Source organism: Neoarius graeffei, chromosome 5, assembly GCF_027579695.1.
Source record: "Neoarius graeffei isolate fNeoGra1 chromosome 5, fNeoGra1.pri, whole genome shotgun sequence".
Lineage (NCBI taxonomy): Eukaryota > Metazoa > Chordata > Actinopteri > Siluriformes > Ariidae > Neoarius > Neoarius graeffei.
The window spans coordinates 7,069,587-7,091,963 of NC_083573.1; the positions used below are offsets into that span (position 1 = coordinate 7,069,587).

General features: G+C 42.8%; 1 protein-coding gene across 1 annotated transcript; it reads left to right on the plus strand.

Annotated features, from left to right (window-relative positions):
• Positions 1-10: 10 nt before the first annotated feature.
• On the plus strand, positions 11-18,175 carry gstk1 (glutathione S-transferase kappa 1). Its single transcript, XM_060921093.1, has 8 exons — positions 11-251; positions 351-416; positions 3,485-3,566; positions 7,056-7,184; positions 9,435-9,580; positions 17,568-17,684; positions 17,759-17,852; positions 17,938-18,175. Exons 2-8 carry the CDS (start codon positions 351-353, stop codon positions 17,985-17,987), a joined length of 684 nt encoding a protein of 227 aa, XP_060777076.1. The 5' UTR covers positions 11-251; the 3' UTR covers positions 17,988-18,175.
• The last annotated feature ends 4,202 nt before the right edge of the window (positions 18,176-22,377 follow it).

A 22,377-nucleotide genomic window follows, 5' to 3' on the forward strand; every position in this document is an offset into this window, starting at 1 on the left:
GGCTGGGTTAAGTTTCCCCGCCTACTGTCCGAGAACTAGCTCGAAAATGCTGTTGAATTGATAGCAAAACAAATAATAATAATAAATAAAGAATAATAAGCGCAAATTACACTTTTTTTCTTTAAAAAAAACTTTCAAACAGTGAACGTCGTTCATATTTAATAGAAGTTAACTGAAATATATTAATCGCTCCTGCTGAACTTTGCCTCAGTTTCCATCCCGTGCTGCGTTCAACGGCTTGCAGAAACAAGGTACGTCAACAAACAAACAAACAAATATCTGAATAGATAGATAGGTAAATAAACAAATGCGTAGTTCATGATTTAAACTGTTGATTAAAACATCCGTAGATGTCAAGGAAAGTGGTTGAACTGTTCTACGACGTGGTTTCGCCCTACTCCTGGCTTGGATTTGAGGTCAGTGTATTTTCAGTGTGCGTTCAAGAGCGCACACAATCAGGTTTATTCTGGTTTGGCTCCATATAGCAGCTGACCTTCTGCCACACTGAACAGGAAAGAAATAAAGAGAATTGTTTCTGGCAAGCTTAGTAAATTATCCAGGCTTTTTAAAAATTATTATTATTATTATTATTAAAGTAAATTAGGGTGACGGGCGGCACGGTGGTGTAGTGGTTAGCGCTGTCGCCTCACAGCAAGAAGGTCCTGGGTTCGAGCCCCGGGGCCGGCGAGGGCCTTTCTGTGCGGAGTTTGCATGTTCTCCCCGTGTTGTCCGCGTGGGTTTCCTCCGGGTGCTCCGGTTTCCCCCACAGTCCAAAGACATGCAGGTTAGGTTAACTGGTGACTCTAAATTGAGCGTAGGTGTGAATGTGAGTGTGAATGGTTGTCTGTGTCTATGTGTCAGCCCTGTGATGACCTGGCGACTTGTCCAGGGTGTACCCCGCCCTTCGCCCGTAGTCAGCTGGGATAGGCTCCAGCTTGCCTGCGACCCTGTAGAACAGGATAAAGCGGCTACAGATAATGAGATGAGATAATTAGGGTGACCAGATTTCCCTAGTCTGAAACCGGGACACTTTTGCGCGCGACCATGCTCGTGCACGCACACCTTTTTTTTTTTTTACGTAAACGTGACACTCAGAGAGGTGCTCTTATCATTTTGTTGAAGCTCACATTTATCAACATCTCATCTCATTATCTGTAGCCGCTTTATCCTGTCCTACAGGGTCGCAGGCAAGCTGGAGCCTATCCCAGCTGACTACGGGCGAAAGGCGGGGTACACCCTGGACAAGTCGCCAGGTCATCACAGGGCTGACACATAGACACAGACAACCATTCACACTCACATTCACACCTACGGTCAATTTAGAGTCACCAGTTAACCTAACCTGCATGTCTTTGGACTGTGGGGGAAACCGGAGCACCCGGAGGAAACCCACGCGGACACGGGGAGAACATGCAAACTCCGCACAGAAACCCTCGCCGGCCACAGGGCTCGAACCCGGACCTTCTTGCTGTGAGGCGACAGCGCTAACCACTACACCACCGTGCCGCCCTATCAACATCTCACATGAAATAAACAGGCATTTTGTTATCTAGTAGCATAGTGGTATACAGATCAGTTAAATTATGGTCAGACAACAGATTTTGTAATGGCTGAGAATAGGCCAGGCTATGACCATAGGCCAAATTTAAACTGATTTATTTCATCTCTTTGTGAGAACACCAAGAAGAATGGATATGCACATGTAGGCTATAGAGGGCTGCCGCGTGACGTCACCGTACTGCGTGATTTTGTTAGGGCGCCATATTGGAAGACCAAGTACATACATACAATACAAAACAAACTACGAGCGAGAGTGAAGTGATATTACAGCTGTTGTGAAGTGACATGATGGCTGATAATTCTGGTTATATGAGTACATTACCAGCTGCAGAAAGGGCACGGTATGTGGAGAAACTGGCTGTGATAGATGGGTTTGACCCATATGATAAGACTCGGGGCAAGGGAGAATGGAAACATAAGGATCTTTGAATTATTTGGACATGGGGGAAAAACTATATTTAAAATCCAAAGACGGATGGAGGGAGGAAAATTAAAACAAAAGAAAGAAATGAAATGTATAACATATAAATGTGATAAAATTAAGGATGTTTTTATTCAGTAAACATTTAAAAAAATGTTCTACAACACTCTAGCCTAGTGACTTACCAGTAACAAAATGGTCTGAACATATTCTGTACTGCTGCAGACTTGAAGTATTCAGATCCGCTCTGCATAAAGCAGCTAGATACTCTCTCTGTCTCCTGGCAGAAAGCTCCTTGGTTTGCTCCCCTTGTGTCTCAATCACAGCTGGTATTCTGTAGAAAGACTTCTTTTCACCTTTCCCATCAGCTTTGTTAGAACACCCTAACACAGCACAAAAGTTTACCATTGTAGGTTTTTGATGAATCAAGTGCCTCGTGGGTTCACATACCGCGCGCTGCCGTTATTTCCCCCTGATCACGAGTTTGTTGGTCTTCCAATATGGCGCAGGGTTTGTTTAGTTTCGGGTGACGTCAGTGAAAGGGGTCTATATCTCTAAAATTGTATGCACTATAGCATGAACTTAAAAAGTAGATATGTGACCTCAACATAGCCTAGGTCAGAATCAACCTTTCTAACCATTCCCCACAACTGAATGAATAAAGCAAGATGTGTACAAAAATGAACACTTTAATGGAAGGTGCAACAAGCTGTTCAACACAGCAATATGACCAAACTGTCAGAATAGTATGTTAAACAGAAACAAAAAAGAGACGAGTGATTTGAGAATATACACTCAAACAAAACAGCAATAAAGGAGGAGAGGGGCGACAGCCCGAGGAAAGCCCCCACAGGAGCGCACAGCATTTGCAACATAGGCTACCCAACTCAGTACAGGAACAAAGCTAAGGCGACGGTCAATCCACCCACCCTAAACAAAATGCATTAGCCTACGTATATTTACAAGAAGAGTGAATCTTTTCCAGTAGGGTTTTATTGGCTGAGAGTCGACTGTGAAATTGTGCGCACGTGTCGTTGAAATTCACACGGGTGATCAGTAAGGCTTTCAGTGTCGGCACGGCCATGCGATTCCTCTCATTGGTCCACGTATTGCTCATGAGAGAAAAAATGCTAGCTGCTAGACAAAGAACATTCGCACCAGTTAATGTTTATTTTATTGTTGCATGGCAACACGTTCTGTTGTCTGGAATAATGTGGCTAAATAAACACCCATGCCACAGGGCCAGGGGGCAGTAACCAGGAAAGTTTGCGATTCCTGTCAATTCATCAAAATAGTAAATGCAGACATTTCTCCGCTAATGATTCCCACACTGCTCAGTCGCAAATGTCGCGAGTGGCGAAAACCAGGACATATCCGTGTCCCGACAGACTTTTGTCGGGACTCGGGACACACAACCTCAAATCGGGACTGTCCCGGTAAAACCGGGACGTCTGGTCACCCTAAAGTAAATGTTAGTTTCTGACATTACGTGTCTGTGTTCAGGTGCTGTGTCGCTACAGAACTGTGTGGAACATCGAGCTCAAATTACGCCCCGCCTTTCTGGGCGGAGTCATGCAGGAGTCAGGTAAATAACAACAAACAGCACACAGGACTAATTTAATTTTATTTTCCGTTCACACCCAGTCCAGGTCTCAGTCTCAGGCGCACCAGGAGTCTGATATTCTTTCAACACGTTTCTGGCCACAAGCTTCAGAATCATTCAGTCCTGCGGGCTTGATTTCTAGCTCTATGATACCCCTTTTCCACCAAATCAGTTCCAGTGCTGGTTCACAACTCGTTCAACTTGCGAGCCAGCTGAGAACCAGTTTGCTTTTCCATAGCTTGCGGTGCTAAGGGGAGCCACGTCATTACGTCGCTGTATACGTTAGTTACGTCGCTGCGTTTGCATAAACCTTGGTGCGAACATCGAAGCAACAACAACACCGAGAAGAAGAAGAAGCAGCAACAACAATAATAATGGATGACTTTGCGTTTGTACAGCTGCTGCTTCTCGTCGCTTAAAAATGGTGACCTTTTGCGGTCTTACGATTATTTGTGTAGTTTGATGTTTGTTTTTGTCTGCTGGTAGTGGTGTAGCTCCAGACCCAGTTTTGGGCGTCAGTTCCTTCCAGGCCTTGGTTCGCTATGGGTGATGCCTGTGCTCCTAGCTATGGACTGCAGTGAGCTCGTTACTCATTTTAACATCGTGGTTGTCCAGCGCTCTGTGCAGCGGTGCTTTAGTGCTTGGCGTGATGTTCCGAGCGATGTTGCTCGGTGGCGTTGTGGCAGCTGTGCAGGCAGTTTCGGACATACCAGCGCTCTGCATGGCGGTGCGTCTGTGCTCGCTTTGTGGATCCATGGCGCGGTGTTCCGAGTGATGTTGCCCGGTAGGGGTGTGGATTGGCACAGCCCTCACGATTCAATTCGATTACGATTCGGAGGGTAACGATTCGATTCAATTCAGTCCGATTCTACGATGCATTGTGATGCGTTAAAATTTTACTGAAAGCAAGGCAAATTTTTCAGTAGTCATGAGGCAATACAAGCAGTCAGATACTGAACATTTTATTGGCTGTTGTGTGTATCACTCCTGTTTTAAACAAAATAAAATTGAATTTCAAATATGAAAAAGAAAACAAATTACAGCTTTCTAGTGCTTTGACTGAGACCAGATCTTTCTTTTTTACACACAGTAAAGTAGCAGCCTTTCACACAGGGCACCTGAACTCCTGTGCAAACTCAGTAATAACAGTCACTGTATTTTAACAACAACCACCCAGCAATAAAAATATTCAAGAAAATATTCAAGAAAAAATTGAAGTGCGTCTTTATGGCAATACCAAGTACCTGAGATGTTAAACCGATCTGGGAATCAGTTGCATAAAACAAAACATCATAAATTGTAAACTAAAATGTGAAGGCCTAGCCTACTACAAAATTTGTGCAAACAACTTGCACATCAAAATCAGTAACAACCTCCCAGCAATAAAAAATATTCAAGTAAATATTCAAGTGCAACAGCAGCTTTAAGCAACAATAACAATCTATTTCAACATGAGGAAATGTATGGTAAGTCGGAATATAATAACTTCAGCATTTGGGCATTTCCAGGTTCTTGTGCAAGAACACAAGCTCATCAACATGTTCTGGTTTGAGAACACTTCGTTTGGCTGAGATTACATCTCCTGCTGTGGAGAGATCTTTAGCAATGAAACACGCCACCGAGCGTGTAATCTTCTTTGCCCTCTCAGAGTTGTGTGGTAGTGGTGACACCAGGGACTGGTCAATTCTTGGCTGGAATTTTTCTTGTTGTGGTGTTGTTTTGGAACCGGTAGCCAATTCAGGATGCCAGCGGGTTATGTGATTGGTGAAGTTGGTCATATTTCCTACGTGTTTGATTTTGGTGTGGCATTGTTTACACACCGCGTAGGTCTTGTCTACTTTCCCATCAACCTCGTAGAATCCAAAATGTGCCCAGATGTCAGCTTTCCAAGCTTTGGGTGCGTTAATAATAACCTGTCTCTCGCAGTCCTCTTCCTCCGCCTCAGCCATCTTGCTAAGCTAGTGCTCTCTCGACTGGCGTGCAGCTACAGACTGCGCATGTCTGTGATGTTGCTCTGGAAATGCCCACGGAAGTTTTTTTTTTTTAATACGCTGAATCGATCTGGCATGTTGCCGAATCGATGCTGAATCGTCCATGCCCCGCATTGCGATGCATTGCCGAATCGATTATTGTTGACACCACTATTGCCCGGTGGCGTCGCGGCGGCTGTGTTGGCGGTGAGGGACTTGATTTTCGTGCGCCTTTTGGTGGGACTGCGGCTGCTACGCCATTGGAATGACATCCTGACCACTATTTGGTGGACTTTTTTTTCCTTCTCCTGTAATTATAAAACAACCTTGGGTTTTGAGAAGGGCACGATATAAATTTAACTATTATTATTATTATTATTATAATTATAAGAATCATCAACAGATGACATAATCAAAACGTGCTACGTCATGAGCGTCCGCCATGATGGTGGATATATAAAGCAAGTAGGACGGCAGTCGCTGAAAGCGTGTCTGTAAACAAGGCTGAATTTTCTCAGTATTACCACGATTTGAACGATCGAGCGAAGATTCGATACAAAGAGAAGATAGATACGTGTGCTTTTGACCCATATTATTATTTTAAAAAGTCAGACTTTTCTGAAGATAAGACACTTCTACCGAACATTGAGTACCCAGATATCACGTTCTATCTATCTGGTTCGGCTGCCGAAGAATCGGGTCCGACCCATGTTCTGAGTGGGCGCCCAGTCTGGATTGTTTCTATCATATAGTTTTGCCGGCGCTCCTAGAAGCGAAATGGTAACACGCGTGTTAAAATTTTAACAACGACCGAGTGAACCACGACAAGAAAACAGTCGTTTTATAGCAAAATTCTCGCAACACGAAATAAAATTCTTCCACGATATTATCGAGAAAGCTTTTGAATCTCACCTGAGATGAAATGATGACCGCAAACACGAATTGTTTTGGTTTTAGTGTCTGTTAGATCAGCCCTGCCGACGTTGCTCAGCCGCGCTCGTCTCCTCTCCGTACTAAGACTCAGAGTTTCCTCGCCATTCAGAATCACTTACGGAATTCTAAAAAATCGGAACGTGCCACGGTCACGAGTACTGTTGTGACCACAGCCATATACAGCATCGCTAAAAGAACGCTTAAGGCAGTGGGAAAACAAAGAGAGTTGCGCACGTGTGACTACGTTTTGTTTGGAACGTCGCTTGACCCCGTGTTTGTATATCCACCAACATGGCCGACATCCGGGTTTCTATTTCGCTTTGACGTCACTTGTAAGTCAAGGATATGACTGGTCATGATTTCAAAAGGTTGTTGTGAATAGTGATTGCTGAAGTTTTAGCTGTGCAGGCTACGTCAACATCACGCAGAGATTAAATTTGCAAATAAAAACAGTGTGTATATAATGTGTAGACCTACCTGTAAAGGAGCATCAGGATGACATTAACTGATTCCTATCAATTTATATGATAACACTTGAAAAAACGTGTGTGTGTGTGTGTGTTTGCAGGTAACAAGCCTCCAGCAATGGTGCCAAATAAAGGTCTGTACATGATGAAGGACCTGAACCGGCTGGCGTCTTACATGAAAGTCCCTCTGCGTCACCCGTCTGACCCATTTGAGGTCATGTTTAAGAAGGGTCCGTGTGGACGTCATTATAAACTTGTTTTGCAGATGTTCCCTTCCAATAATTGTAACAATAATTGGATAAAAAGTGACACTGACACTTTGATCAGTAACAAATGAAAAGATTGTAATTGTTGGCATGTTAGAGGAATAAAACGCTTCAGGGTGTGCTGGTATTGGAAAATAATCAGCAATATTAAACTGGATTTTAGCTTCACGTTAGGCCACATCACACCCCGTAAGTGTTTTTATTCCTTGTATGGGATGTAACAATTCATCAAGGCAGGAATGTCACGTTGTTGTGTCCGAGCTAGTTTGATAGCAAGCTATCGATCTATCATCATCATCATACAGTTGTGGTCAGAAGTTTACATACTGTGCTATGAATGTCATGGCAATATTTGGGCTTTCAGTAATTTCTTTGAACTGTTCTTTTTCTGTGGCAGAATAATTGCACAGCATACAGCTTTAATTAAAATAAAAACGCACTAGAATTTGGTGCACAAGTTTTAATTTTCTTTGGGTTTTCTGAAATCAACACAGGGTCAAAATTATCCATACAGCACACAATGTCTCCGCAAGATTCACCTTGACCAAACGTTTTTGTTTCCCATGAACAAGCTTCTGGCAGAATTCTGGTTGGATATTTCACAACTCTTCATGGTAGAATTGGTAGAGTTCAATTAAAAAAATTTTTTCCTTGGCATGGACTTGACTTATAACCGCGGTCCATATATTTTCAACGGACCGACTAGTGGCCTAGTGGTAGCGTGTCCGCTTCTCGATCGGGAGATCGTGAGTTCTATTCACGGTCGGGTCATACCAAAGACCATCATAAAAATGGTACCTACTATCATCTGGCAAGGCACACTGCAATACAGATGTGCCTGGGGAGTTAAACTCTCGTGGTTACCAGAGGACTAGCCCCCCACTGTAACCCTAGCTATGTAATAGGCGAGAGGCTGAGGGCTACGGAAACGGAGATCGGCGCCGCCCGATGCGCCACCATACAGGTTGGGCCTGGTTAGTACTTGAGTGGGAGACTGCCTAGGAATACCAGGTACTGTAAGCGGCGCGGGAAGGACTTTGACTTTTGACTTGATATATTTTCAACAGGGTTGAAGTCGGGACTTGTTTTAAGCTTAACGTTAGCCTGCTTTATCCTCCGCAACCAGCTCTGATGTGTGTTTGGGTTCATTGTCCTGTTGTAACTCCCAAGTCGTGTTCAAGTTTCTGATGGTTTATGCTGAAGAATTCTGAGGTCGTCCTCCTTCATTATTCCATCCACTTTGTGCAATGAACCAGTTCCACTGGCAGCAAAACAGCCCCAGAGCATGATGATCCTACCACCACCACCAGCTGCTACAGTGTCCCTCTGTACATGGTGGTCATTGTGGCCAAACAACTCCATCTTTGTCTCATCTGACCATCCAGCTTTCCTCCAGAAGGCTTTTTCTTTGTCCGTGTGGTCAGCTTTAAACTTTAGTTAAGCTTGAAGGTGTCAGTTATTTCTTGGATAGCAGCCTCTTAGTCCATGGTGATCTGAACTGTAGACAGTGATCCATCAGCTTCCAGTTCATGGCAGGGCTGTGCCATGGTGGTTCCCAGGTTGTTCCTGACCATCCAAACCAATTTCCTTTCAGCTGAGGGTGACAGTTTGGGTTTTCTTGCAGTAGAGTGGCTTGGCAAAGTGACTACACCTCACAATAACTTACATACATACAATTGTTTGAACTGATCTTGGAATTTGCAGTTGTGTGGAAATGGCTCCAAGAGACATTCCGGAGTCATGTACATCTGCAATCCTCTTTCTCAGATCTGCACTGAGCTCCTTGGACTTTCTCATTTTACTGTGTGTTGGTCAATCCAATGAGTGCTGTAAACAACCCCTTTTTATGAAGGCACAGTGAAGTGACCAGCTGTAGTCAATCATGATCACTAACAGGAAGTCGGCCTTGGCAAGATAAGAGACGTTTTGGAAGTTTCAGCACCTCGAAATTAATAATCGAAGTGAGCGTATGTATAATTTTGACCCTGTGTTGATTTCAGAAAACCTAAAGAAAATTAAACTTGTGCTCCAAATTCTAGGGTTTTTTTTTTTTTTTAATTAAAGCTGTATGCTGTACAATCATTCTGCCACAGAAAAAGAACAAAGAAATTACCGAAAGCCCAAATATTGCCATGACCTTCATATCCAAGATGACGTTCATGTCACTGTATGTAAACTTCTGACCACAACTGTATCTCTCTCTTGCTGTCTCAGGTTCTCTCTCTGCTATGCGCTTTATAACAGCAGTAGCAGAGAAAGAGAAAGATGGCGATCGCCTTTTGGAGAACGTTTCGAGAGAACTGTGGAAGCGAATCTGGAGCACCGATCAGGATATCTGTGAGCCAGCGTCTCTCTCTGAGGTAATACTTACTGTACACGTGTAACAGTCGTCTGCTCTGTTAAACCAGTCTGAGGTGGGTGTGTCTTATAGAGCTCATAGGCAACGGTTTTAATTTTACGCACATTTGAAACTTTTTATATGTTAAAAAAAGCCCTCTGTAATTTTCTTCTGGTCCCAAGAAGTATTGTTAATAAGTAATAATTAAAATAAGTTAGCACGGATCGTGGCGAATTTCTATTCGGCTATTTTCGTGACCACTCGGTGCATGACGTCATTTAAGCCAAACAAACCGCTTGAGTTGAGTCCACTTCCGTTTACTTACATTGCCGTTCGGCTTGAGTGCAGACTTGCGTTCGGGAATTTCCAAAGAAAAGCCATGCCTTATTGTTGTGCAGTGAACTGTAACAACGGGACCGGTTCAGGAAGACGTTTTTACCTTTTTCTGAGAGAGGAGAAGAGACTGAGAGAGTGCATTGGCTTTTTCCAGAAGAGGAGAAGAGGCGGAGCGAGTTGGTTGGCTTTTTCCGAAAGAGGAGACGAGGCAGAGAGAGTGGATTGTGTGCGTGAAGCCAGAGGTTTTTTTTTGAAAAAGGAGAAGAGGCGGAGCAAGAGGGTTGGCTTTTTCCGAAAGAGGAGACGAGGCGGAGAGAGTGGATTGTGCACGTGAAACAAAATCAAGCAGTCAAAGAAGAAACGGAGCAGCAACGCTCAAGCAAAAAGGAGAAGATTGGAGTTAAACATTTTTACTTTTGCTTGCAATTGACAAGTCAAGAATGCTGAGGGATCCTGTACAATCATTGTGGAAATGAGACAAAGGGATATTTCCTCGCTTAGAGTCGGCTATAAATAGTATAATGCCGCGGATGGCAGGCTAATGTGGCCTACCGGCGCACTGTCCAGTAATTGTTCCCTTTATCCACTAGGGAGGGCTGTTTAATTATTCTTCAAAAGGGCTCTTATTTAGTATTACAACGAAAGTAGGAATTTATCATAACTACCAGGATAAATCGTTTGGTCGCGAGTCTTGTTGAGGTCCGGGGTCACCGCGATCAGAGGCGGCCGAGTCGCTGTCCGATTCCGAGGCCGCACGGTCAAACCAGTGAGCCACATTCACCGATTGCTTCGCAACGACCAGAGGTTCATACATGTATGGTTTCACCTCTCGATATTCAATTTGGAGAGTTCCTACTTCAAAATCGCTCTCGCTTTCAGACATTTTACACAACCTCTCACGACCAAAGTCCGTACACGTGTGCTCAGTTCCCAAGTAAACAGAGTGGCTCCCAGTCTGTTTGCCTTTAATGACGTCACGACGATGGTCCCCTGGCGGTGAAAGTACGCATCAGCGAGATGTAAACAAACCTTCGGAAATTGGGCAAAACAATATATTTTAACCGTTTTATTAAATTTTAGGGTGCAAATTAGACACCAGGAAGACTGAATTTGCTTTTTGGGTCGTTCTTCTAGACAATTAAGTTGATTATTCTATGTTTCACCTCCGACCCTTGCCTAGGACCTATAGAATCGAGATAAACGTGAGTTCGAGTGTGCGTGTTTCCCACAAGGGGTCGTTATTGGACCAAGAGTGATGTGACGTTGAACCTTTTATTGCTGGGTTTCAGTCACGTGACTTTTTTCTTAGCAGAAATTTTTATCAGAAGTGAAATAGCTGGTGGTCTAAACGGCTGCCGTAGTGCAAACAACTAGCGATAAGTTATCAGAGTACGCTCGTAATGTAGAAGCCACTGCTGGCTTTAGATCTATTCAGAAGATTGCTGTGTGCAATGGAATCGACCCCGACAGTCTGGGAAAGAAGGATTTGTCATACGATCTCGAAAACTATCCTTCAGTCGAGTTCCCGGACATCTCGAACTATCTGGTGTTGCAGACGTCCTTCTACACCGCAAAACAGATGAAAGTGTGGAAGAGTACGGAGGCTTATGACTTACTTTTTTTTGTATGTGGCTGGGTAAAGGACCTCGCTATCAAGTCGCTGCCCAATGAATCCTGGATTGTTTTTGCCCGTGTGTGTTTTTTTTTTTTTTTTTTTTTAAAGCCTGTTGTTCATGTCTTTACAACGAAGCGCTGCAATTGAAGTGTAGACAAACAACAGTTCACTTGATTCTCACTTGTGTTGGCTCTTATCTCTCAGGGAAATCATTCACAAAGATCATCAGAAGCCGCTTTAAAGTGCCATTCCACCACTGGATGTATTCTTTGGCATAAAATACAATATATTTTATGACAACATGACTAGACAGAGAAATCTTTTAGCTTCAAAATGATATATCAAACATAATTTTTTTGACAACGACAAGTATATTAATTTTGCGACCAAAGTCACCTACCCTTTTAATTTCCGCGCGGTACTGAAACGTGATGTCATCAGCAGGTTCCCCTTCTTGTGTACCACGTGTCGGTCTATTTTTAGACCAGGAAACCCCCAAAGTGAGAGAGTCATTTCTCCTCGTATATGGGGGCCAAAAAAATTGCGAAAAATTTTGAGTTAATCTTTCAGTTAGCTAGATTTATTGGTATTAGCTAGATTTATTGGTATTATTTTTATCGCGTTCTATCCGCCATTGCTGATAATATGTGCCACATCACACGTCACGTGGTACACAAGAAGGGGAACCTGCCGATGACATCACGCGCGGAAATTAAAAGGGTAGGTGACTTTGGTCGCAAAATTAATATACTTGTCGTTGTCAAAAAATTATGTTTGATATATCATTTTGAAGCTAAAAGATTTCTCTATCTAGTGATACCATTTATATATGTTGTCAAAATATATTGTATTTTATGCCAAAGAATACATCCAATGGTGGAATGGCACTTTAAAGACCTGGATCTTAGTTAAACAAGACGGAGAAGAAGTGGTCACGGCGCTTTGTAACTGTACAGCTGGGGAAGAATTTTGTCGCGACCTTCATGCGTATGGACTTTGTGAGGAGGAAACAAAGAAACAGCTGGGGACTTTAGTGCTTCGTGACAAAAAAAAAAAAAAAAGTACCGTAAAATCACGACACATAGCAAGAAAAGTCCTTGGAAAACACTCAGGACAGAGCTGAGAGAGAAATGCAAACCTTTCACCAAGTGAAACTCGAGCACGCTTCGACTCGGCTCCGTTCGATTTCACCGAGAGGTTCGAAAGCCACCTTTCTCGATGTCCTGTATTCGTTCATGGCGAACCCTGAAGAAACGTTTTATCAGTTTGACGGTTTGATTGATTCAAACAACCTAAAACGACGCAAGCGTAAGGCATTTTTCATGCCAGCAGTGCACCTTCTCCGAACAAACTGAGCTGAGCTCAGACATCATTCTCTGATGTCTTGATGTTCAGTGCATAGGCTGCTCATGTATACATCGTAGGCACTGCGCAAGGCTGTTCCCCCCATCGCGCTCCTGACCGCGCTCTGACTTTTCTAACCACTAGCACAGTGAGATGGATTAATGTTTCCCTTCTCTGCAGAAGACACGTCAACTGAGCTCCGGGAGACCACCAGGTAAAGTTTTGAATCACTAATGGTGCAGATGTGACGTCACGCGAAACCCAGCAACTGAATGTCAAAAGAATAAAATCAGCTGTTGGTCGTGTGAGTGTTTTGTATTCGTCCCCTGAGCTGCTGTGAAGACGAGTACGTTCGGAATGTGCTGAAGAAGTTCCCTCAAGTTTAATTTCTAAAGTTTGGACATTGTTGGTGTCAACAGAAAACAAGAACATGTGACTGTGGTGCTAATTATGAAACAGCATCACCCCCCCCCCCCCCCCCCCCCCCCCCCGCCACCTTGCTCATTGACTTCTTGTTGGAAAATATTTTTTTTCCCTGTGTGCTGATTCTTCTTTTTTTTTTTTTTGACACGTAGTTATATTTCTAACTAGGGCGTAATTTTGGGTAGGGACGCTAGGGACGTGTCCCTACCAATATTCAGCCGCTACTGTGTAATCACGATCAATAAAACCGATGTCCTAACCTGAGCAATGATTATATGGCACACAAAGGGTTAAATGTATGACACTGCTGATAATCCCCCCTCTAACGTAGATATCATTCTCTGATTAGCTACCTGTTTCTCGCTAACTTACATGGTTGGCTATCCCAGCTGTCACTCCATCTGCTGTAAAAGCAGCACACTTCCCACAGCAGCCGTGACTACCCGCCCATCAACCCCCCGTATCTCACACGTACACACCTGACCTACCCCACGCACCCCCTACTCTCCGTCAGCCTACAAATTGAGCTGGACTTCGATGTCCATGCATGCTTGCCCTATGACTCGCATGCTGACTTGAGTATCATGGATGACGGCCCCCCTCCCAAGAAACGAGACATTCGTTCATTCTTCTTCAAAGTCAAGAATGTAAGTGCAGGGTTTCCGTCGAGCTTTAAAACCTCAACAAAATCCTTTTGATGTATGGAAACCCTTCATAAAAGTATTGCTGCGGCTCCTTAGGCAGGTTTAGCAACGTGACAGGACGCATCAGAGCTAGGCTACTGCATAGCTGCAGAGAAAAGGAATGCTGGAGCAATGTAACTTGGTGTTAGATAATATCCTCGACATAGGTCGCGTTAACCGACAATTGTCCGTCATTGACGGATTTTTTTTTAGCTATGACGGAAAAATCTGAAGGCCGTCGGTCATTTTGACGGATGTTTACCGTTACCATTACCAATAACAATAATAGCCTAATAATAAAACATAATGAAACACACAATTGAAATGATTGGCAAGTTGTGGCAGAGTTTTCTTACATACAGTATACATAGTCTTCACTGCCGTCACTTTCAATCTGAGCCGACGTTGCGGCAGTCTTGATGTTCAGTGCATAGGCTGCTCATGTATACATCGTAGGCACTGCGCAAGGCTGTTCCCCCCATCGCGCTCCTGACCGCGCTCTGACTTTTCTAACCACTAGCACAGTGAGATGGATTAATGTTTCCCTTCTCTGCAGAAGACACGTCATTTTTGCTATTAAAAAAAGAGATGCATTGGGTTGTTTGTGTCGTTTCCCTGCCTGTACGTCTTAATGCAGTAGCGCTCATTTAGGCTAGTTCAGGGGTTTTCAAAGTGTGGGAGAGTCAGCCCCCCCTCGGAGAGCAAATAAACAACAGCGCCCCCCTTACAATTTTTGTTGTTGCTATACTTAATGTTCCTTTCGTATTTTTAAAAAAATGGTTGTTGTACACATTTTTTTCTTTTTCACATTTTAAACATCTGTGCTTTTTAAAACATCTTGTTTTACACATTTTAAACATCCCATAGCATCGTTAGCTAGCACCTCTTGGCAGACAACACACGTGTGGCAGTGGAGCATCTTCAGATCCAGTCCATGAAAATCCAAACTTTAAATAATCGTGGTCATACTTCCTTCTTTTTCAGTCCCCACAGGATTCCGCGGGCCTTTTCTGTGATTGTTGCGGGCTAAAATGTCTGATGTTGCGGGGGTTTTCCAAAAAAATTGCGATGAAATTTGCGGTGTTTTTTTAGGTTTTTGTTGCGATTACATTGCGGTAGGAAGTGAAAGTTGCGAGAAATTGCTGCGATTTTCTCTTTTTGTGATTAAAATTGAGTGATATGTTAAATATTAAGTTATTACTGAAAAACTATTGATTAAAAAAACAGAGAAATGGTCCTATAAACAACTTTACCAATATAAAAGATTACCAGGACTACAAAAATGCAGAAAAATAGGCTTTACTGATCCAAATGCACCTGTTGGTTCAAAAGTTAAAGTGCAGAGAACCTCACAGCACAACATGAAGTTACCTTCAAATATAATATAAATGCCTCAGCTTTCATGTAAGAAAAAAAAAACCTATTAATACTAGTACTGTGTGCAGGCAGTCTCTCCTGAAGACTAAATTAAACAATAATTATAAACTAATAAAATAAATGGCTCAGGCTTCATAGAAGAAAAAAAAACAATTTGAACAGAATCTCACAGTATGATGCTGAAGCTGCCTAAACAATGGAAAATAAAATATCATTTTGGCAAAAATGTTGGCATCCATTAATTTCTTGTATTAAGTAAAAAAAAAATAAAGTGCACACAGTCCTTCACTGTAAACATAACACACTTTCAGTGTTGCCAGATACTGGTGACGTTTTCCAGTCCAAAATATGTTCAAAACCCGCCAAAATGCACTTGAAATCGTCCAATCTGGCAACACGACGCGCATGCTGCTTCTCTTGAACACACGGAAGTAAGGCGGAAGGTAGTTTGTCGACGTCACCTCAAGACGACGCCAACGATTGGTCAAATTTGCGGGAAAGTTGCGGTGATTGGATATAATTGCAACACCGCCCTGAATTCGCGGGGATTGGTTGAATTTGGGCTGAAGTTGCAAATCGCAACATCCTGGAGGCTCTGTTTTTTTGCTTGGCCCAGACTTTGTCTCCTCACTCACTGTAGCTTTAGGTACTAAAAACCGATCCATTTTGTCTCTCACGTTGCGCCCCCCCTGAAGAACTCTGGCGCCCCCCAGGGGGGGGCGCGCCCCACACTTTGAAAAGCCCTGGGCTAGTTGTTTTCTTGTTTTTAAAATGAAACAAATATCGATTTATTGTATTCTTCCCCAGCAAGCTTAGGAAGCTTAGGAACATCACTGCTCGAATATCTGCTAAACTATCATTTTAATGAGAGCACGGGTAGACAAACTAACTTTTAAACATAACTTCGTTTTATTTAAGACCTTCCATGTCAGCCCACTACGGGTCACCGCGGGGTGCAGCTGCACCACTGGTGCAGAAAGACCGCATGCTGCAGGATTTCCTGCCTATGAAGAGAGTACTAGCAGGGTCGGGAAATCCAACTTTCAGAGGCTCTTGCCGGCTTCTGATCACTTCCCTGGGAGAAATGTTTCCCGACTTCAGAACTTTGGCTGAAGTGGCGCTGGTTATTCCAGTCTCCAGTGTCGCAGCAGAGCGCGGGTTCAGCCTTCAGAATAAAATTAAAACGTCAATGAGAAGTCGTCTGTCCAAGGCAAAGACGCAAAATTTAATGACAATTGCCTCGGCAGCAGTCTCCATTGACGACTTTGATTATGCACAAGCGAGCTCCCAATTTAAATCCATGCGGGCCAGAAGGAAGGTTTGAGCTCACGCAAACAGGTCAAATTAGATTGTCACTTAAATCGTTGTAGTGGACCGTTCATATTTTAACTGCAATTATCTTGCTACGTTGTAAAATAACATTGTTCATATGCCCGTTAAGGCACAACAGCCGCAATGTTTTTAGCGGAGGGAAAATGGGTTCACAAGTGACCGAACGTCAGAATCTCTGTTCATCTTTTTGCATCATAAATGCATAAATAAATGATTAAATAATACAAGCTTGTTCTGTGAATTAATTTTTAAATGAAAATGAGTCCATGAAAACACAAGTTATTAAATATATAGCATTTATAGCCTATACATTGTCATTTAAAAGTTAAAATAAAATGACAGATAATAATGGACAATGATGGAATTTTTACGACCCTGTCCGTCAAAATGACGGACAATGAAAAAGTCTAACGCAACCACTGATCCTCGATGAATGAATGTTAAATTTATAGACCTAATGGTTTTACAGAATGTAAGTAGTCAGTAGAATGTAGGCTACTGCATGGCCATGCAGATGTGCGACTTGCATTTCAGAATCAACAGCGTGGCAGCTGCTGAGTCTGCTGCGTTCACCGTTTTACAGAGACCTCTTTCTACTACTACTAGGCTAGGCTAGATACAACAAATCCATGGTCCTTTACTGCCACCTACAGACGAATATTGGTAACTGCCTTGGATCACTTTTGTGTCCCCACCAATGTCAAAATCAAAGTTACTCCCTTGATTTCTAATAACCTTTATTAACTCGTACTGGTACGCAGTATTGAATTTTTGTTCATGTATGGAACATTTTTATACTGGATGGTGACTTTAGTGTGGTGGTGTTTTGTTTTTTTTTAATAAAAAAAATTGAGATTCCAATCAATTTAAATGTTTTTGTGTTTGAATTTGTTGCACAGGCAGGACTGAAAGCTGGTTTGTCCTCCAACGAAGTGGAAGAACTCCTCAGCCTGGCCAAATCTCAGCCAATCAAAGACAAGCTGAAACAAACTACACAGAAAGCAATCGACTACAAGGCGAGCATCAAATCATTCCGTCTTCCTGATCGCGTTTCACTCGAGGGTTTAATCCAGTCTCTTTCTATCCGCAGGCTTTCGGGTTTCCTTTCGTAATCTGTCACGTCGATGGAAAAGCCGAGGCGTTCTTCGGATCAGACAGGTTCGAGCTCATGGCTCACTGCATTGGTAAATAAGATTTGCGTTTATATTCGGGTATTTTGTTGTTTTATATACTTCATAATAATCAGTTGTGTTTCGTGTTGTCTTGCAGGAGAGAAGTGGCTCGGTCCACAACCTGACACACTCGCTTCAAATCTGTAACAACACCATGGTTTTCATCTCATCTCATTATCTGTAGCCGCTTTATCCTTCTACAGGGTCGCAGGCAAGCTGGAGCCTATCCCAGCTGACTACGGGCGAAAGGCGGGGTACACCCTGGACAAGTCGCCAGGTCATCACAGGGCCACCATGGTTTTATTTTTTTGAATAAAGTGTGTACCTTCTCCTAATGTGTGTCTTGTGTGATTGAAGAGACGGGCAGATTGAGATGCAAATAGCAAGAAGCAAAACAGGAAGTGATGGCTTGGATAAAGAAACAGTTAGCATAGATCATCTCATCTCATTATCTCTAGCCGCTTTATCCTGTTCTACAGGGTCGCAGGCAAGCTGGAGCCTATCCCAGCTGACTACGGGCGAAAGGCGGGGTACACCCTGGACAAGTCGCCAGGTCATCGCAGGGCTGACACATAGACACAGACAACCATTCACACTCACATTCATACCTACGGTCAATTTAGAGTCACCAGTTAACCTAACCTGCATGTCTTTGGACTGTGGGGGAAACCGGAGCACCCGGAGGAAACCCACGCGGACACGGGGAGAACATGCAAACTCCGCACAGAAAGGCCCTCGCCGACCACGGGGCTCGAACCCGGACCTTCTTGCTGTGAGGCGACAGCGCTAACCACTACACCACCGTGCCGCCCAGCATAGATCATATTTTCTGGAAATATCCTGGTCCTTCTAGAAAGGTTGAACTTTGACACGTTTCCCCGCCCACCTGCTGTGTTCACTGTATTCTCCAGCCCTGTGACCAAAATCACTCCCTATGAGTTCACCGTTTTGTCGTGCTGTCCGAATGGATAGTGAGAATAATTCCACAGAATATATATCTCTGGGTCTGTCTCAGAAACTGGGTACTGTGGGGGTCCCCCACTAAATATACTCAATCAATAAACTATACGGTCTTGAATGGTGATGGTTTTAATTTGAAATAAAATGATGAAAGAAATAATACAGATAAAACTAAATCTTTGATGTGAATACTCGATTCAGAATTTGGCAAAAATTCTGCAAATTTGTGGAAAAATGGCGGCTTGATCCGGGACATGATAAACGGTCTACTACATCGCGTTCCCTTAAAAAGGTTGTAGTCCACTGAAAAGTCTACAGTTATCACTGATTGTATTTTAAGTTGTAACTTTATCCACCTAAGGATTGGTGCGCTCACAGAATAATCCTAACCGGAATAAAACATCATGCAAAATATCTGATCACCGTCGTAACTCCGTTTTCCGCAAACCCAAAACCAATACAATCGTGTGTTTTGATCTAAACAGAAAGCCTCAGGGTTGAGGTCACGACCTCACCAAAAGTAGTAACTTAAAATCACTATAAAAATTTAGTCATAAATCTGCGATTTTGTTTTTTAAAACGAAAGCTGAAAGTTAGGTATAGAATATGTTTCTTACAGAATATGTTACGATGGTAGCTGGTCTTGTCTGAATTTCTGAGCTATAAAATGAGTCGTGGTCTATTTTTTACCGTAGCGTGTTATTTGTGTGCGGGGAAGGACACACATTAACAATTTGCATGTGTAGAATGGAATTTTCCACTCCAACAGAAGTTGATCGTGCTTCCATTTGCGGTCTTTCTGTTACGCGGGTGATCTGTTCGGACGTTATCGCTGAAAAGGTGAGTTTTATTTTGTTTTAGTCTTGCAGTATAAGGCAGTAGAATGTTTCTTTTTCATCTTACTTTCATATTTTGTAGCGTTTGCGTATTTTTGGCCAACATTTTGCAACCGTGGTCAATTTAGATCGAACTTTTGATAGAATCTACGGCCAGTCATTTTTTCCCGCCCCCACCTCGCGCTCCGTCCGGTGTGGTAGTGATGTCCCGTTGCTCGCGCGCCGTAGCAGAGACCCGCGCGACCTTCAGCCGGTACAGTCGCTGTTCTTTTACCGCCACCGTTATTCTCATCTTTCTGGTGCGTTCTTGATTTTTTCCATTGTGTCCTATTTCGCCATATCAAATACCCAAACTGTATCATATTATTCATATTTAAGTGAATAATCAGTTCAGTCATCTTAACTTGGCATTTTTAACCCAAGCAATCAAAAAGAGGAAATGTATTCAATATTTTCACTCATCTGTGAAGGAGGGGCTTTAATTCTTCATGATGGAGTTATTTTATATGGAAATAAATTTTACAAAAGCATTTGAATTGTAATCAAAAATATTTTCCACAGTGGAGGTCAGATAAAGCAAGACGCTGTCTTTATTCTTATTAAACATGACAAAAGAAACATTGAGTGTCGGGTAAACGCAAAAAAAATAGTAAAATTAGAAAATTTATGTTTTGATCATAATGTCCCAAATGAGAGACCAGTTTCTTAGTCGAACCCATTATCACAATGACCAAATTTCAGAGGGAACTAAATCTCACCGATTTTATGGAATCGAAAGGCCGTATAGCTTTAATCTTGGTTCATGCTAATAAATAGAGCAAGTAGTGACCCTATAAGATCCCCATTCTTTGAAAAATTATAATCCGTGGCTAATGACACATCGTGATTTAGATGTGAGATGGTGTCAGACTTGAGTCTTTTAAGTCTTTTCAGAGTCGTATCAAAGTCTTATAGTGTCTCGTTAGGATTAGTCCCAACCTCAGACTCATGGGATGGGATTTTTGTGCACCTTTCTGGCTGCAGGCTTCAGAATCGTGAAGGCTGCTATCTGATTGGTTCTCATCTCTTCCATGGACAGACATGCAATCGAGCAGGCTTATAGTACTCGAGTCCAGGAGTCTGACTCGTGCCCTAATTTTAAGGACTCATGACTCAACTTGGACTTGAGCACTGATGACTCGGACTTGTGCGTTCACTGCAATCGGACTCATAAATTGGAGACGAGGACTCTGAGTTTTTCTTTATTTTTTTGTAACCTGCCATAATAATTTGGCATAAGATATTTATATCTACATTAATTTTTAGACTAACTGCATGCCAGAGTGTCACACCTGCGCGCCTTGGTGCGTGACTCTAGGGCGCGCTCCAGACAGCACGCGCCAAGCGGACTCTCGTAAACAACTCCCACCCACACAGGCTTGAGGCGCAATCAGCACGCTGATATAAAAACTATGAAAATACACTTACTTTGCGAAGTATTGAGTTGCCTTGCTGATACGTTACCGAGCCTTATTTGCTTGTTTGGTTTCCTGATCCCTGATTTCATGTTTCTTGTCTTTGATTCTGCCAAGTCTGTTTGTGCCTCGCTCGACCTATCAACTGTTTCACCGTTTTACGATTTTATCTGCCATTCTGGATTGTTTACCATCTTCACTTGTATTAACAAATACACCTTCTGCACTTCCATCCGTCTCCCAACCGTCTCTGACCAACAGGGGTGAAAGTAACTTTTATTTCTTGCCGGTACTATTATTTTGAGTCATAGTGCGCGCCGAAAAATACACCTAATTATTTATTATTGTCTACTTATCAAGCATCCACTAGGATTTCTTATCACTCAGTAGTACTAGTATTGTACTTTTTTTTTAATCACACTATCACTCTTTCATCCACCTGTATCAGTTTTTGATTATAAATAAATTGCAAACACATCATTTCAACAACACAATCGTTTTAATAACATTTTTTTTAGCTGAACAGTTGAAAACTAACTTTTCATTTTGGACATTGGACACAACAGTGTAACAGAACAGAAAAGTGAAAGTTTTTAGGTAAAAGTTGTCCTCTCTTCCTTATCTTATCAAATATATCGTTGTGGTTTTCTGTTGGTGTTTTATGGATTCTTTGTATTTTCCCATGGGTGTGTTGGAACGTTTGAGAAAGTGCGTGCGTTCTCGGTGCGCCTGCCATGCATTGGTAGCCTAGTTACTCTGCTCGCTCCAACCAGACAGTAATCTAGAATCTTTGCCCCAACTTCCACTCGATTTACGAATTCTGATCAAAGTAATTTTTAAATAGCCTATCATGAAACATTAACGTTTCTTTATATGCCTTTTTATTTGGGAGACTTTGCAACTAACGTCTGTCTGCTAAAACACTTTGATTACCAGCTGCGCACGTTATAGCACAAGATCTGGTGAAGCTGTACGCGCGCTGTAGCTCGCTCGTTGTTTGTCCAGCAAAACACTGCACACATAATAGAATATTGAAACATCAACATATGTTTCTGTATATGTTATTTTTATTTGGGAGACTTTGCAACAAACGTCTGTCTACTAAAACACTTTGGATACCAGCTGTGCACATTGGCGCAAGATGGTTAAGCAGTGGGGTCCGCGCACTATCTCGCACGTTGTCTGTTGTAGGTACAGTCACCGTCCCGTCTAGAACTACAAATCCCATCAACCAACTTCCGCGATTACCTACATCACATCCTCCCAGAGGCCATAAGTGACTCAGTC